This window comes from Anomalospiza imberbis, chromosome 5, assembly GCF_031753505.1.
Source record: "Anomalospiza imberbis isolate Cuckoo-Finch-1a 21T00152 chromosome 5, ASM3175350v1, whole genome shotgun sequence".
NCBI lineage: Eukaryota > Metazoa > Chordata > Aves > Passeriformes > Viduidae > Anomalospiza > Anomalospiza imberbis.
In genome coordinates, this window is record NC_089685.1 from 61050643 (window position 1) to 61063569 (window position 12927).

Consider the following 12927-nt stretch of genomic DNA (forward strand, 5'->3'; position numbering starts at 1 on the left):
CAGCCCCATGTGAGAAACTCTGCTAGAGGATGCAGCAATAGCACAGCATTTGCAGTGCCTGCCTACTGTGCTTCCTGGGACATACACCTCACCTGTTTCTGCAGATACAGTGAGACTCTCCAGGGTTTGCAAGGAGCCTTTTTCCGTCTCCTCAGTTGATCTCAGAGGTTCACAAAGGCCTTTTTCTGCTCTGCACAGCCCTTTCATAGGTAAGTGTTGGGCTGTGGTAGCCAGAGCTGAGGCCCACATAGCCCTTGGCCTCCTGGAGAGGGCTGGTCCAGGGCCAGCAGAGAGCAAGCCTGGCCCTAGTGTGGTCTTCTGGGAGGAGCTGCATGAGTATTCCTCAATATAAGCCTTCCTCCAAGGCCAGGTTAAGCAGACAAGGTTGTGACCCTCCTCAAGCCAGTTCAATTTCCCATTTTTAAGCCTTTTTTATGCACTAAGTTAACTTCCTCACGCTAAGGAAAATGAAGTATTTCCTTTCTGCTTGCTTTGTAACTGATGAGTAGTTAGCCCATGTGAAGGAAAAGAGAAGCAAGCAGATCCCCTGAATTGGGCTTTGTGTCAGGCTTTGTCCCTGCTAACCCAGTTTCACTTGCTGCTCCTTGGGGCCAAGCTGGGCTCTGCTATTGGTAAGGCAGAGGATGGGAAGGCTTGGGAGGTGACTGCAGAATAAGGACAGCCATGATATCACAGACTTAAGTCTAGTAGAAGTTTTTAGTCCCAAGGAATTAAGAGATTTTAGGAATAAGTCTTGTTTTCAGCATTGTTTCAAGGAGCTTTTCATCCTCAAGACTGCTCAATGACAAGGTGATAACTTTGTTAACTGGCCCTAGAGTTAGTACATCAGGCTGGAAAATAAGGATTTGTCATAAAACTACATAGAACAGCTCCAAGAATAGCTTTGTCTATCTACTAGCTCTGCATCATTCCCAACAGCAAATTCAGTTACAAAACATCCAAAACACTCTGGGCAGTTTTGATATAATTTATGTCTTGGTCTTTTTTTTTTTTTTTTCTTGCATAGGCATAAATTACAATCTGTTGATTAAAAAATAAAAGGAACAAAACAGTGCAGCATTTGCAACAGGCTACAGCATCAAACACAAACTCCTGTCTGTAACCATCTGTTTCTGCAGGGCTAATTTGTAACATGTGTGTAGGGCAAACTGAGAAGTAGGGAGAATACAGGAGGGAAATGGAGTAAATAAGAGAAATCTGCTCCCACAGCTGTTCTGCATTTCTCCTGCCTCACCAGGCTCATCTTCGGCATCAGCTCTAGGATTAAATACCCCTGGGCAGAGAAGCACATGCTGAAGCAGCAGTTTTCTGTGCCCTCTTCTTTTGCAGCTCTGGGAAGTGCTGCAGAAATCCTGCAAGCTCCAATCTCGAGAGCCAGCGGCTTCTGGCACTTGGCACAGGTGCTCAGGCTGCAGCCCAGCACTGCTGCTGAATTTGGGGGCTAAAACCCCACATGTAGCCTCAGCATATGTTCCTGGGGATCCTCACACAGATGGCATGGTGAGGCCTCTAAAACCAGCTAGAAAAGAGCATGAAGCCCCAGGATGAGCTCTCACTGGTAGCTCCAGGGAGCAAAGATTTTCATGTCCAAAGGACAGGGCAAGCTTGCATTGTAAAGCCAAATGCTCCCTAACCCAGACACAGCAGTTAACACCCACGTGGAAGGAGCAGAAATCCCACTACAATTCCCTTTTCAGGGGAAGAGGTCACCTTTCCTGCCTCACCAGCATGCCTGATTTACCACAAAATCTTTTTTTTTTTTTTTTTGGGCAAAGACTTTGTTCTTACAGTCCAAGCCAGAGACCAGGGAGCCAGAAGGAACGTAAGAAAAGGGGTTTTCCCAGGCTCATGGTTATAGCTCTTGCTCCAGCAGCCAGAGAAAGGTGAGAAAAAGGGAGAGCTTCATGTCTGCTTTCTCTTTATGATTCAAATAAATACAGGAGCTGGTCTGCCAAACCCAGAACAGGTCTAGGCATTCATAAAAGCACAGCTCCATGTGCTCAGTGCACTCATGGACAGGACTCCAAGGCAAGTGGGCAGCTGTAGACAAGTTTAAAATAACTTTGGCTGTGGATGCCAAGAATTAAGATTACGCTCAATATAGGAGAGAATTTATAGTCCCTGGCTGTGGCTCCAGGTCAGTTTTCTCCCTGCAGCAGGGCCTCCCAGCTCTGCAAGAGGCTCCACAGGGTAATTTTAACCTGTTGGAGACAGGACTGTGCCCTCTGAGCTCACTTCCCCTGCTTGGAGCAAGGAGACCCCTTGCTCCAAGAAGGGGTGTACAGCCACCACCCTCACCCTCCCAGGCTGGCACGGAAGGAGTCAAGGCTCAGCAGCTCTGCCTGATGCTGAAAGGAGACACTTCTTCAGCCCCTTGTTCTCCTCCTCTATGCCTACAGTGCTTCAAGCAGAGACCACCAGAGGGGGAAATCAATACATGGTGCTCTCCTGGTGTCAGGGGAAGGATGATACCAGCACTGGACAGGGCTGAAACACTGACCATGAGCCCTTAAGCTTTTCTTTCAATGAAACACAACACAAACCTGGAGGCTGTTAACACCATCCAGTAACATAAGCCAAACAGTGTGATGCAGGCAACCTGTGCATCCTTCCTGCAAACCCCTGCTGTGCCTCCACCCATCCCAACAGTACAGACAAGGTTTACATGCCCACTGCAGGCAGAGCTCCCCCTCCTGCTCCAGCCCAGTCCTCCCACAGCCAGGGCTCAGAGAACAGTGCAATGCCAGTAAGGAGAGGTAGGAGGAAAAGGGAGCCCTTCCAAGAGAAAGGAGGTCAGCCCACACCAGCCATCTGCCATCGAGGACCCGAGAGCTGAGGGAGCCCCGTCGGCAGGGGGTGGCTCTGCATGCTGGCACCTGCAAGCCCTGGCGATTGCCACATCTCCCCCCCAGGAGCCCTGCAGAGCCCTGGGGCAGCAGCTCCACTTGCTGCTAACAGTCAAGTATATACAGATGCAGCCATGGGCAAGAGGCCACAGCCACGCATTGCAGTCTCAGAGGACATCCAGAGAAAGGAGGGCAGGAATGCCTCCAGCACCCCACCAGCAGCAGTGCACAGAGGACCCCAGCTACCAAGCCACCAACAATGTGAGGCCCGTATTTTAAACGGCTCTGCTCATCTTATTCTAGCTTATCCTACTGTGTATGCTATTCTACTAAACAAAGCTCTAGCCCTCTCCACATCTAAGCCACTCATCCAAGTGGAACCATGTAACATTCTCTGGTTAAGTACAAATTGCATGGAAAAAGTCTTTTTTCCCTTTGTTACTACAAACCCCCCCCCGACAAAAAAGCCAACCTCAACACCCCAACTGGAAAATAGCTCCCCTCCCCACCCCTCTTAAAAAAAATATATCAGAACAAACCCCAAATGAAAAGCAGGCAACAGGAATTTTCAATAGCATCATCAAGCTTAACACTGGGAGGCAGCCAGCCAGGGAGGCCACCAGCATCGGTAACACCCAACTCAGCTACTGTCAGCAGGAGGGCTTGAGTGGCTGGACGGCAGCACCAAGGTAGGCTCTGCCACCAACATGTGCCACGCTCCTCTCCTCCTGCTGCCCCAAACCATTAGTTTTATGTTAATACTTCATTAATACTGTCTTATTTCCTCTCTGCCGACCCAGCATTGGAGGGCTGGAGATCTTTACCCAAACCAACACCAAGGCAAGAGAAGTGACCCTGCGTGGAGGGAACTTGGTGGCCACAACTAGTGGCTCCCACCTACTCTGGCAGCACTGAGTCAGGCACCGTGGTCCCACACAGCGATCTCCTGCACCCAAGCCTGCATGAAGCGCATCACAAAATGACACACCCCTTTCCCAAGCCCTGGCCATGCTAGAAAGGAGTGGGACAACAGGAAGAGGGGCAGCGCAAACCCGATACAAAGTTAGCTTAAAAAGTTAAAACGTCCCATACACACAGAAAACAAGCCAGGCTGCGCTAGGACCCACATGGGATGCTCTTGCCTCACCACCCTGGTCCTTGGAAGAGTGAAAGCCTCACCCCTTCAACACCAGCTCTTCTCTTTCCCCTAGGGGAGCAGCTTCCAGGGGCGGCTGCTGGCACATGCCAGGATTTCTACGTGCGAAGCAGTGAACCAGACGCATCCCCTCCTGCTGTCAGCCCGGCAGCATCCTCATCCCGCGCGGGGCCGGGGGTCAGTGCGCCGGCTCCCCGTGCACACGGAAGCGGTAGATGCAGGTGTATTCGGGGTGGCCCCAGTTGCTCAGCACCCGGAGCTCCACCAGCTGGTATGTGCCCATGGAGTCACCCTTGGGGAGGAGGGAAAAGAAAAACCTGAGACCTTGAGGGCTCTCTACGGCTCAAGAGACCCCAGAGGCCCCATTTTCTTCTCGGGGATCAGGTGCTCCAGGGGCAAAGTATTTACCTCCAAGTAAAATGTTTGGATGGGGTCGCCATCATGGTTGTAGGTGAACTGTCCAAGGAGAAGACCCTCCTCCTCTCCTTCTTCCTTTAAACCCTATGGAAGGGCAGGGAGGCAGAAAGGGAGAACCAGGGGTCATCAGAGAGGGAGACCAGAGGTGATGTACACATCCCGGGCAGAAGAAGGAGAGGGAGACGCAAGCGTGCTTGGCCCCCACTCCTGCTCTTCCAGGTCAAAATAGACAAATGGGAACAGGGACCAGTGGGGAAGGATGAAGGGGGCAAGACCAAAAGTTACACCTACTCAAGCCCCTTTGTCCCTGTGTCCCCCCCAAACTCTTTCTGAAACCCGGTGATGCCCCTCTCCCCACCAGTATTGCTTCTTTGTCTTCTTCAGGGTAAGACAACCCCCTCAGAGCACCCCACAGCCAGGTATGGGGTCTGATAGCCATCCCTTCCAGCACCCTCCCACTGTGTTCCCCCCACCCCCCTCAGGTCTGGGTGAGGGCACTCACATAGACAGCAAAGTCCTTGGGGGCACTGGGGATTGTCCCCTGCGGTGAGAGGGCTCTTGGGATGTGCTCCAGTGTCACGGCCGTGGGGCGGATAACGCCAGAGAGGCGGATGACAGCAAAGCCCTGGGAGCCACGAAATGCCCAGCAGTTCCCAGGGTTGACATCTGGCTATGAGCATGGAAGTGAGACGCCAGCAATGTTACCACCATCAGAGTCATTTTTCTCCCACCAGCCTGGCTGCTGGCTTGGAGCAACAGTCGAAGCCCAATAAAACCTCCATGAGAACCAGCCCAGCCCTCCCAGTCAGCGCCCACCTGCAGGATGACACGGGGGGACTGTGAGTGGTACCACAGGGGGATGCCGAACAAGCTCAGCAGCGCTGTCCGTGTCTCGTAGGTCTCTGAGCAGCGAGTGTTGATGACGCTGGCCCCTGGCATGAGGGGATGGCAGCAGGTAAGCTGCAGGCCAGCCCCTGTGTCACCTCCCCAGGACAGCTGGCTCGTCCTGACCACCTTACCTGCTGACTCGAGGGCATAGTCAACCATTCCCACACGGTCCTCGCTGTAGCGCTTCAGGGCCTGGCCCACGATGAGATGCACTTGCTGCAGCGGGAGCAGAGAGCACAGGAGGGTGACAAACTGAGGCAGGCATCCTGCCCCCCACCCGCCTGCCCCTGCAGGGACAGAGAGTGCAAGGACCTTCCCGCAAAACAGCCACAGGATAGAGCAGCCAGGGGATGAATCACCGTGGCAAAAATAAGAGGACGTGCATTTGGCTGGGAAACCTTGTTAGAGGTTGCTAAAAATACCCCGGGGAGAGGAGCTGTGCAGTGAAGGGGCAGCACCCAGGCACACTGCACTTGCCTGTCCCCAAGAGGGGCTGGCCCAGAGGGAGGAGAGGTAGCACCAGACACAACCTGACAGACCACCCAGAATAATCAGCTGGTCCCTCCTGCCTTGTCCCACAGGATTGATGGGAGCTCTCCTCATCCAGAAAATGAGGAGATGGCTGGAACATCCTTCTGGAGCCAAAGCCAGCCTAAGGAGCTAGGACTCTGCAGCACCACTTTGGGTCTAAACTTCATGGAGTGCACAAAGCTCACACAGACTATGGGGACTGCTAATCCCAGCTTGATCCCTCCCCTCCACTACCTCCACAGGGAATTGCCAGCAACTCTTTCCAAAGCAAGCAGGCTCATTTTTTCCCCTTGGTGTCATTCTGCTGAAATGCTTTGCACCAAACAGCTCCGCAGCACTGCTGAAGAATGGGGATAAACAAGATGCTCCACCCATGGAAGCCTTGTTGGCACCTCTCCCACGTTCTGGGTGAAGGGTGCACTAGCAGAAGCTTGGATTTTAAAGATAGTAAGTGTGGATGCTGAGAACTGGTCAGAGAAGAAAGTCAGATAAAGTTTCCCAGATAGTCCTCTGGGAAGTTTTGAGAAAGTTCAGAGAAAGAATTAAAACAATCCTGCAGCTGGTGTTTTGAACTTCTTGTTAATTTTAAGATGTTTACAAGAAGGGTGTTGTTCCTAATTAGCCACTGGTGTGAGGGATATTGATTAAGGACCAATCAGGTCCACCTTTATGGTAACTGTCTATAAAAAAGAATGTGTGGTTTCTAATAAACTCAGCTTTTGCCTTCTGAGAAGACACAGGAGTCGTGTTGCTTTATTCACCTGCCCTCAATACAGCAGCGACAAGTGAGAGCCTTGCAGGGCTGCAGGTATTACCACCTGTGACCCCTTCCAGAGCACAGAGCAAGCACAAACTGAGAAGGGAGTGGCAGAGAAGGAGTTTCAAGGGTGCTCTTGTATTCTGTGAGCCCAGGATCAATATCCCAGCTGTGGGGGCTCTCCCAATGCCTCTGCCATCTGCCAGGCACACATGCCAGCCCCCTGCACACACGAAGTGGGGCACAGGGCCCAACTCTGTGGTCACCTCATATCCCTAGGGCTCAGGCCAGTACTCACCTCCTCTGTCACTCCTGCAGTCCCTCCTTGCCGCAGGGCCACTCCAATACCTGCCTGAGCATCCCGTGCTGACAGTCTCCGGTCCTCCCGGACTTTTGCAAGGATCTTGTGCTCCAGAGCCTGGAGCTCTGCTTGCAAGTCTTCCCGCTGGAGGATGAAGGCAGCGGCACCATCCTGCTGGGACTGTGACAGGAACCTACTGATCCACACTGGGAACTGCGCTTCCACCTGGAACGGTGCGGACAGAGCTCAGCCCCAGAGCAGGGACCCTTGCTTGCCTTTCTGCCAAACAGGCTGGGGACCGGGGACTCACATCAGCCCGCACTGTCTTCAGCTGCTCCAGTATCCCCTTCACATGCTTCCCCATCACCTCCTGGTCTGACTTGAGGCTTGCCAGCTCCCTCCTCAGCACTGCCATCTCCTGCTCCAGCTTGCCCACCTCCTGCTGGAAAGTCCCTCGCAGGCTCTCCTGTACCGAGCTGTGCCAAGAGAAAGATAACAAAACCTCGAGCCAATAGGCCCAGTTCCCCTCTGCAAACTGGAAGAAGAGGTTCATCCCACATCACCTATGCTCAACCTCATCTCCAGACCCAGTTTTAATTCCAGTAGCAGTGACCTCTTCTACTGCATCCCATGGGAAAGCATCCCCAGCTCACCCCTCAGCTGAAGGACCACATTCACAGTGATGCAAAACAACAGTGGCAAAGGTCATTTGCTGCCATTGCTCTTGGAGCCTTGCTGCCAGCCACAGAATCGCAGAATGGGTCAGGCTGGAACAGACCACAGTGGGTCATTTGGTCCAACCTCCCTGCTCTAGCAGGGTCATCCCAGAGCACTGGCACAGGATTGTATCCAGATGGTTTTGGACTATCTCCAGTGAGGGAGACTCCACAACCTCTCTGGGCAATCTGCTCCAGCATGCAGCCACTGCACAGTAAAGAAGTTCTTCCTCATATTCAGGTGGAACTTCCTGTGCATCAGTTTCTGCCTATTGCCTTTTATCTTACTGCTTGGCAGCACTGAGAAGAGCCTGGTTCCAACCTCTTGTCACTCTCCCTTCAGCCATTGACATTGATGAGCTCTCCTCTCAGTTGTCTCTTTTCAAGGCTGAACAGGCCCAGCTCCTTCAGCCCTTCTTCATAAGAGAGATTCCCCAGTCCATCCATCATCTCCATAGCCCTCTGCTGGACCCGCTCCAGGAGCTCCATGTCTCCCTTTTGCTACTGAGGAGCCCAGAACTAGACACAGCATTCCAGAGGTGGCCTCACTAGGGCTGGGTAGAGGGACAAAGGTACAAAATCACCTCCAGCAACCTACTGACAGTGCCCTTCCTAATGCACTCTAGGATACCACTGGCCATTTTGGCCAGAAGGGCACAGTGCTGGCTCCTACAGACACCCACATATGTATCCCTCCTTCCTTTCCTCCCCAGACTATGCCTCTTGATCTGTCCTTTGTCCCCAGCCAGGCCTGCAAACCCTCAGCCTGGCTGAGGGGAATTCACCCAGCTACCTGCCTGCCCCCAACAGAGCAATGGCCCTGCCCCACAGCCAGTCTTACCTCTGCCACTGCGAGTTCAGCTCCAGCAAGCGTGCTTCCATCTCCTGCCAGGAAAAGGGGAAGGGGTGAGACCCGTGACACCACTGCTGAGGGTGTCCTGTCCAGGTGTCACCACATGCTCATCTGCTTACCTGGGAAGCTTGTGCCATCTTGCCCAGGCGCCCGTCCAAATCCCTCTGCACCTGAGCTCGGAGCACATCCAGCTCACCCTGAAGGACAAGGAACAGGGTGGAATATCAGAGCCTGGCCCTACCCACCCCCATCTCCCTGCACTCCTCGTGTCATTCACCTGGAGGTGGTTGGCCATATCGGTGTGGAGATGCTCCTTCAGCCCCGCGTCCCGGCGGCTCACCAGCCCCTCCAGCAGCACAAGGATGTCCCCCGGGGGTGGTTCTCCCCCTGCTGTCACTGCTGCCGCCCCACGACGCAGCTCCCACCGCGACAGCTCAGCCTCCAGTGCCTCAAAGCGCTTCTCCAGGGACTGGAAGCGAGCCAGGAGTTGGTGTCCCCCCTGCAGTGACAAAATCCGGGTGTGATGCAGCCCTCCAGGGAAGTGCCTCCTCCACAGGTACCCTGTGAAAGGGGACCCTCACCGCTCATTCCCCAGTCAGTGACATCTTATTCATCTGTTGCTTCCCAGGAGAAGGCTCCATCCCTGGGATGCCCCAAGAGTGAGATGGCCACAAGCTGGGGGAGCCAGTGTGTGGCCATCATCTGCCCCATTCTCCATTATTCCTCATACACCGGAAGCAATTGTTCAGCCACGGATCACACCACCCCAGCTCTCCCTGCAAGGCACTCATTCCACCTGGGCCACCGTCGTGCCTTTGCTGAGGCTTACCTGGTCCAGCGTGGTCAGGTCCCCTGACCCAGGAACATCAGAGGAGGAGGAAAGCTTTCCAGCTCCCCACCATGGGAAGGAAGGCAGGCTGAGTGTCGACAGCCCATACGGGTAGAAGTACCACGCTCCTGGGCACAGAAGGATGAGAAGGTCAAAACCACAGGCTGGTAATGGGCCACAGGAGTGGACAGGGTGGACATGCAGAGGCTCAGCCATCAGCATCTCCAGGGATTACCAGGAGACACTGGCACGGGGATGCAGATGGACCAGGTTACAAGAAGCCATGAGCACTGAGCTCCAGGCCATCCCATCCCCCAGCTATGGCAGTGGGAGGCTCTGCACTGCCCCAGATCTCAGGGCAGCACATCAAGGGAGGTGGCTCACCGTAGGCGGCAGCAGCGAGAAGCAGGAGGAGCAGCAGCAGCAGCAGGGACCTCTTCAGACGTGGGTAGCGCCTGGAGCATGGAGAAGAGAGAGGTGCCTGTAGGACTGCAGCCACCTTCCATCACCTTTGGATGGGGGCCCGAGGGAAAACAAAGATGACAAGACACCCACCACCCCAAATACACCTCCCCTTTCCAGGGTCCTGCAGGTTTTCCCCATCCTTCCCCCATCCTAGTGTCCCCCCCAGCACACTCACCTGGAGAAGGGGACGTTGTCCAGGTGGGAAGCTGTGCCAGTGAGGCGGCGCCAGGCCCGTGCCAGCCCCGAGAACAGCCACCCCATGAACTGAACTGCCAGGAAAAAAAACAAGGCTCAGGAGGAGTCCTGACAGACATGTCCCCTCCATGCCCAAGGGTGGCATCACAAAGGGATAAAACCCCTCCACCCAAACAGGGAAAAGCACACACAGCACCTGGAGAGTAGGGATGCTGACTGGCAAGAACACTGCTGCTAGAAGTGCCCCGGCCAGCTCGCCACTCACCTGGGGAGGTGAACACCTGCCAGAGGAAGGAGCCCACCCGGGAGGCTGCAGTTCTCAGACCTGACCCGGAGCTACTCTGGCCTGAGTAATAGTGACCTGGAAAGGAAGCAGCAAGTCACCAACGCAGACAGCATCTCAGTGCATTGCCCACAGCAAAGGCTTTGCACTGGGGGTGGCATCTAGTGGGGACTGGCAGCACACTGGGTACAGCCAGGCCCTGAGCTGGTCTCCCTGGGGATGCCTCCCCTGCATTCCTGCTACTACAGACAGACTGGTGCATCCCTACCAGCGTAGTCATCCTCCGAGGAGTACCCAGATGAAGATGTGTAGGTGTCATATGTCTTGCTCTCTAGCACCCCATTGATCTTACTGGACTCGGTGTCCCCCGTGCCTCTTCTCCTCCTGGTGGAGAGCTCTCCACCTGTCCCAAAACACAGAGTTCCACTGAGAAATCACCACCATCACTTCCACAAGGGGCAACCCAGTCAGCCAGCCTGGGCAGTTGCCCCAACACTCTCCAGTGTCCAGGGAGGTCCCCAGCTGCCCTAGGAGAGTGGGAGGGCTCACCCCAGTACGTGCTGCTGTCCAGGTCATCATCCAGCATGGAGCTACCCAGGGCAGCAAGGCCCCGGCTGCCCCCCAGGTAGGACTCGCTCATCATGGACTCGCTATAGTAGGAGGTTTGGGTGCTGGGGGCGGGAGAGAGGCGCTTTGTGCTACTCGATTTCCTCCTGATCGTCCTGCGGGAGGCGAGAACAGGCTCATCAGACACGTGTGGTTACGGGGGGGAGGGGGGGGGGGCGGGGAGGGGTCGTCACAGTGCACTCATGGGGAAAATGGGGAATTCACCCCAATCCCTCGACCAGCATCACTTTCCTCCACACCGGATGGCGGCAGCTTTCGGAGGCTGCAACCTCTGCTTTGCAGAGCCCTCCCGCCCGTCCCGGGCATCGCTTCCGCTCGCACCGCTGCGGTTTTCCGGCCGGCACTCGCAGCGCACCTCCCTCCCTCCTCCCTCCCTCCCTCCCTCCCGCCATCAGCCGCAGCTGGGGGCTGGCACCCGGCCACCCACGGCAGGCTCCTGTGCCGGGCCCGCGGGGACGCAGAGGTGCCTGCGCTGGGAGCGCGGGGCTGTGGCTGGAGCAGGGGCACAGCCAGTGCCAAGGCGGCCGTGCCGGAACGCGTCGGGCTCACCGTCACGCTCCCTTTTGCAAGCTGTCCCCACACCCCACGCAGGAAGGTGCCCGGTGCGTGGTGCGGGATGGAATGCCCCGCCCCTGTCAGATCTGGGCAGGGGGAACCCCCCACTCGTGCCCCCCGCTAACCTGCCGGTGGTCTCCTTGAAGGGGAGCTGTGTCCCACCCAGCAGAGATGTGCTGCTGCTGCTGGTCGTGGCATCCTCGTCCCCGGGGTAATAGCGGGTGGTGACAAGGCGCTGGCTGCGGCGGGACATGGCGGCAGCACGGAGGGGAGCTCGCTTCACCTGGGGGTGGGGAGAGAGCGAGGGAGAGAGGGAAGTGTCAGTGGCAGGGTGCCTGGAAGTGGGGAGAGGGCGGGGGAGAGAGGGAAGTGTCAGCGGCAGGGTCCCTGGAGAGACGCACTCAGCGGGATCCCACTGGCGGAGACCCCACCCCTGTGGCAGGGGTCCCGGCCCACGCCGAACACCGTCCCGAGCTGGCGGCCGTGGGGTGCCCCGCGATGGAGCCGCCCCCCCGTACAGGCCGATAAACCCCTTCGCCTCCTTTCCCCTCCGCGGCCCGCCCGCGCGTGGAGCGGCTGCCCCCGGCCCCTCCGCGCCCCCGGCCCGACACATTTTCCCCCAAGGCCCCGGTACGGAGCCGGCCCGCCCGCAAGCCCCCGGCTTTGCCCCCGCCGCGCCGTTCCCCTCGCAAACCTACCGGCAAGTGCCGCACAGCGGGAAACGATCCCCTCAGTCCTTCCCGGCCGCCCTCGCCGCCGCTCCCTTTTGTTTTGCGGGGGAAGGCGGCACCCGCCTCCCGCCCTCCCCCCGGGCCCCCCCGCGCCGCCCCGCCCCGCCCGCCGCCGCGGAGAGGGGGCAGCCACCGCTTCCCCGGCCTCTGGGGACCTCTTCTTTATCATCATCATTATTGCTATTTATTATTATTACCGCCACAGGCATATTCTTTTAATTTAATTTTCTTTTCATCATTTTGGCGGGGGGGAGGGGGAAGCGGTGGTGAGGGCCCATCCGCACTCTGCTGCCCACCGGGACCTGGTCCCCAAACACCTCAGCCCTGGGGTTCCTCAGCCGTGCCCAGCACGGGCAGCAGTCAGCCCACGCTGCCAGCCAAGGGCGTGGGTGATGCTAGCCCAAAATGGGAGCTCCCAGGTGCAGGGCTGCACCCCGGCCCCGTTTGGGCTTTTCTGGGGTGGCTGGTTTGCTGGTCCTGGCGGGGTGAGAAATCTCCGCACCCCACGCACCACCCGTCACGGCGACAGGGCCGAACCTTTCCCTGGGGCGTGGGCAGCCCCGCTCGACACCCGTGTGCCCACGCCGCCTGGACTGGGCAGGCGTGTTCTGCTGCTCCCCGGGCCGCTGGCCCCAGACACCCCGCTGCCGCTGCTCTTCCCCACGGGCGGCTGGGCAGGCTCGTCAGGGGCGTGTGAGCCAAACCGGGCTGCTCCCACGGGACCTTGAACGGACCTTGTGCAAACTCACCAGGCTG

At 56.7% G+C, this 12927-nt stretch overlaps 1 protein-coding gene across 1 annotated transcript; it reads right to left on the reverse strand.

The window, feature by feature from the left end:
• Window positions 1–974: 974 nt before the first annotated feature.
• On the reverse strand, window positions 975–12235 carry SUN2 (Sad1 and UNC84 domain containing 2). The gene is made up of 18 exons (XM_068191263.1): window positions 12139–12235; window positions 11566–11723; window positions 10808–10980; window positions 10527–10661; window positions 10241–10336; window positions 9956–10049; window positions 9700–9770; window positions 9316–9443; window positions 8764–8985; window positions 8606–8683; window positions 8475–8518; window positions 7228–7393; window positions 6915–7142; window positions 5460–5544; window positions 5257–5372; window positions 4943–5110; window positions 4432–4524; window positions 975–4315 (listed from the first exon to the last, which is right to left on the reverse strand). Exons 2-18 carry the CDS (start codon window positions 11691–11693, stop codon window positions 4202–4204), a joined length of 2139 nt encoding a protein of 712 aa, XP_068047364.1. The 5' UTR covers window positions 11694–11723; window positions 12139–12235; the 3' UTR covers window positions 975–4201.
• Window positions 12236–12927: the final 692 nt, after the last annotated feature.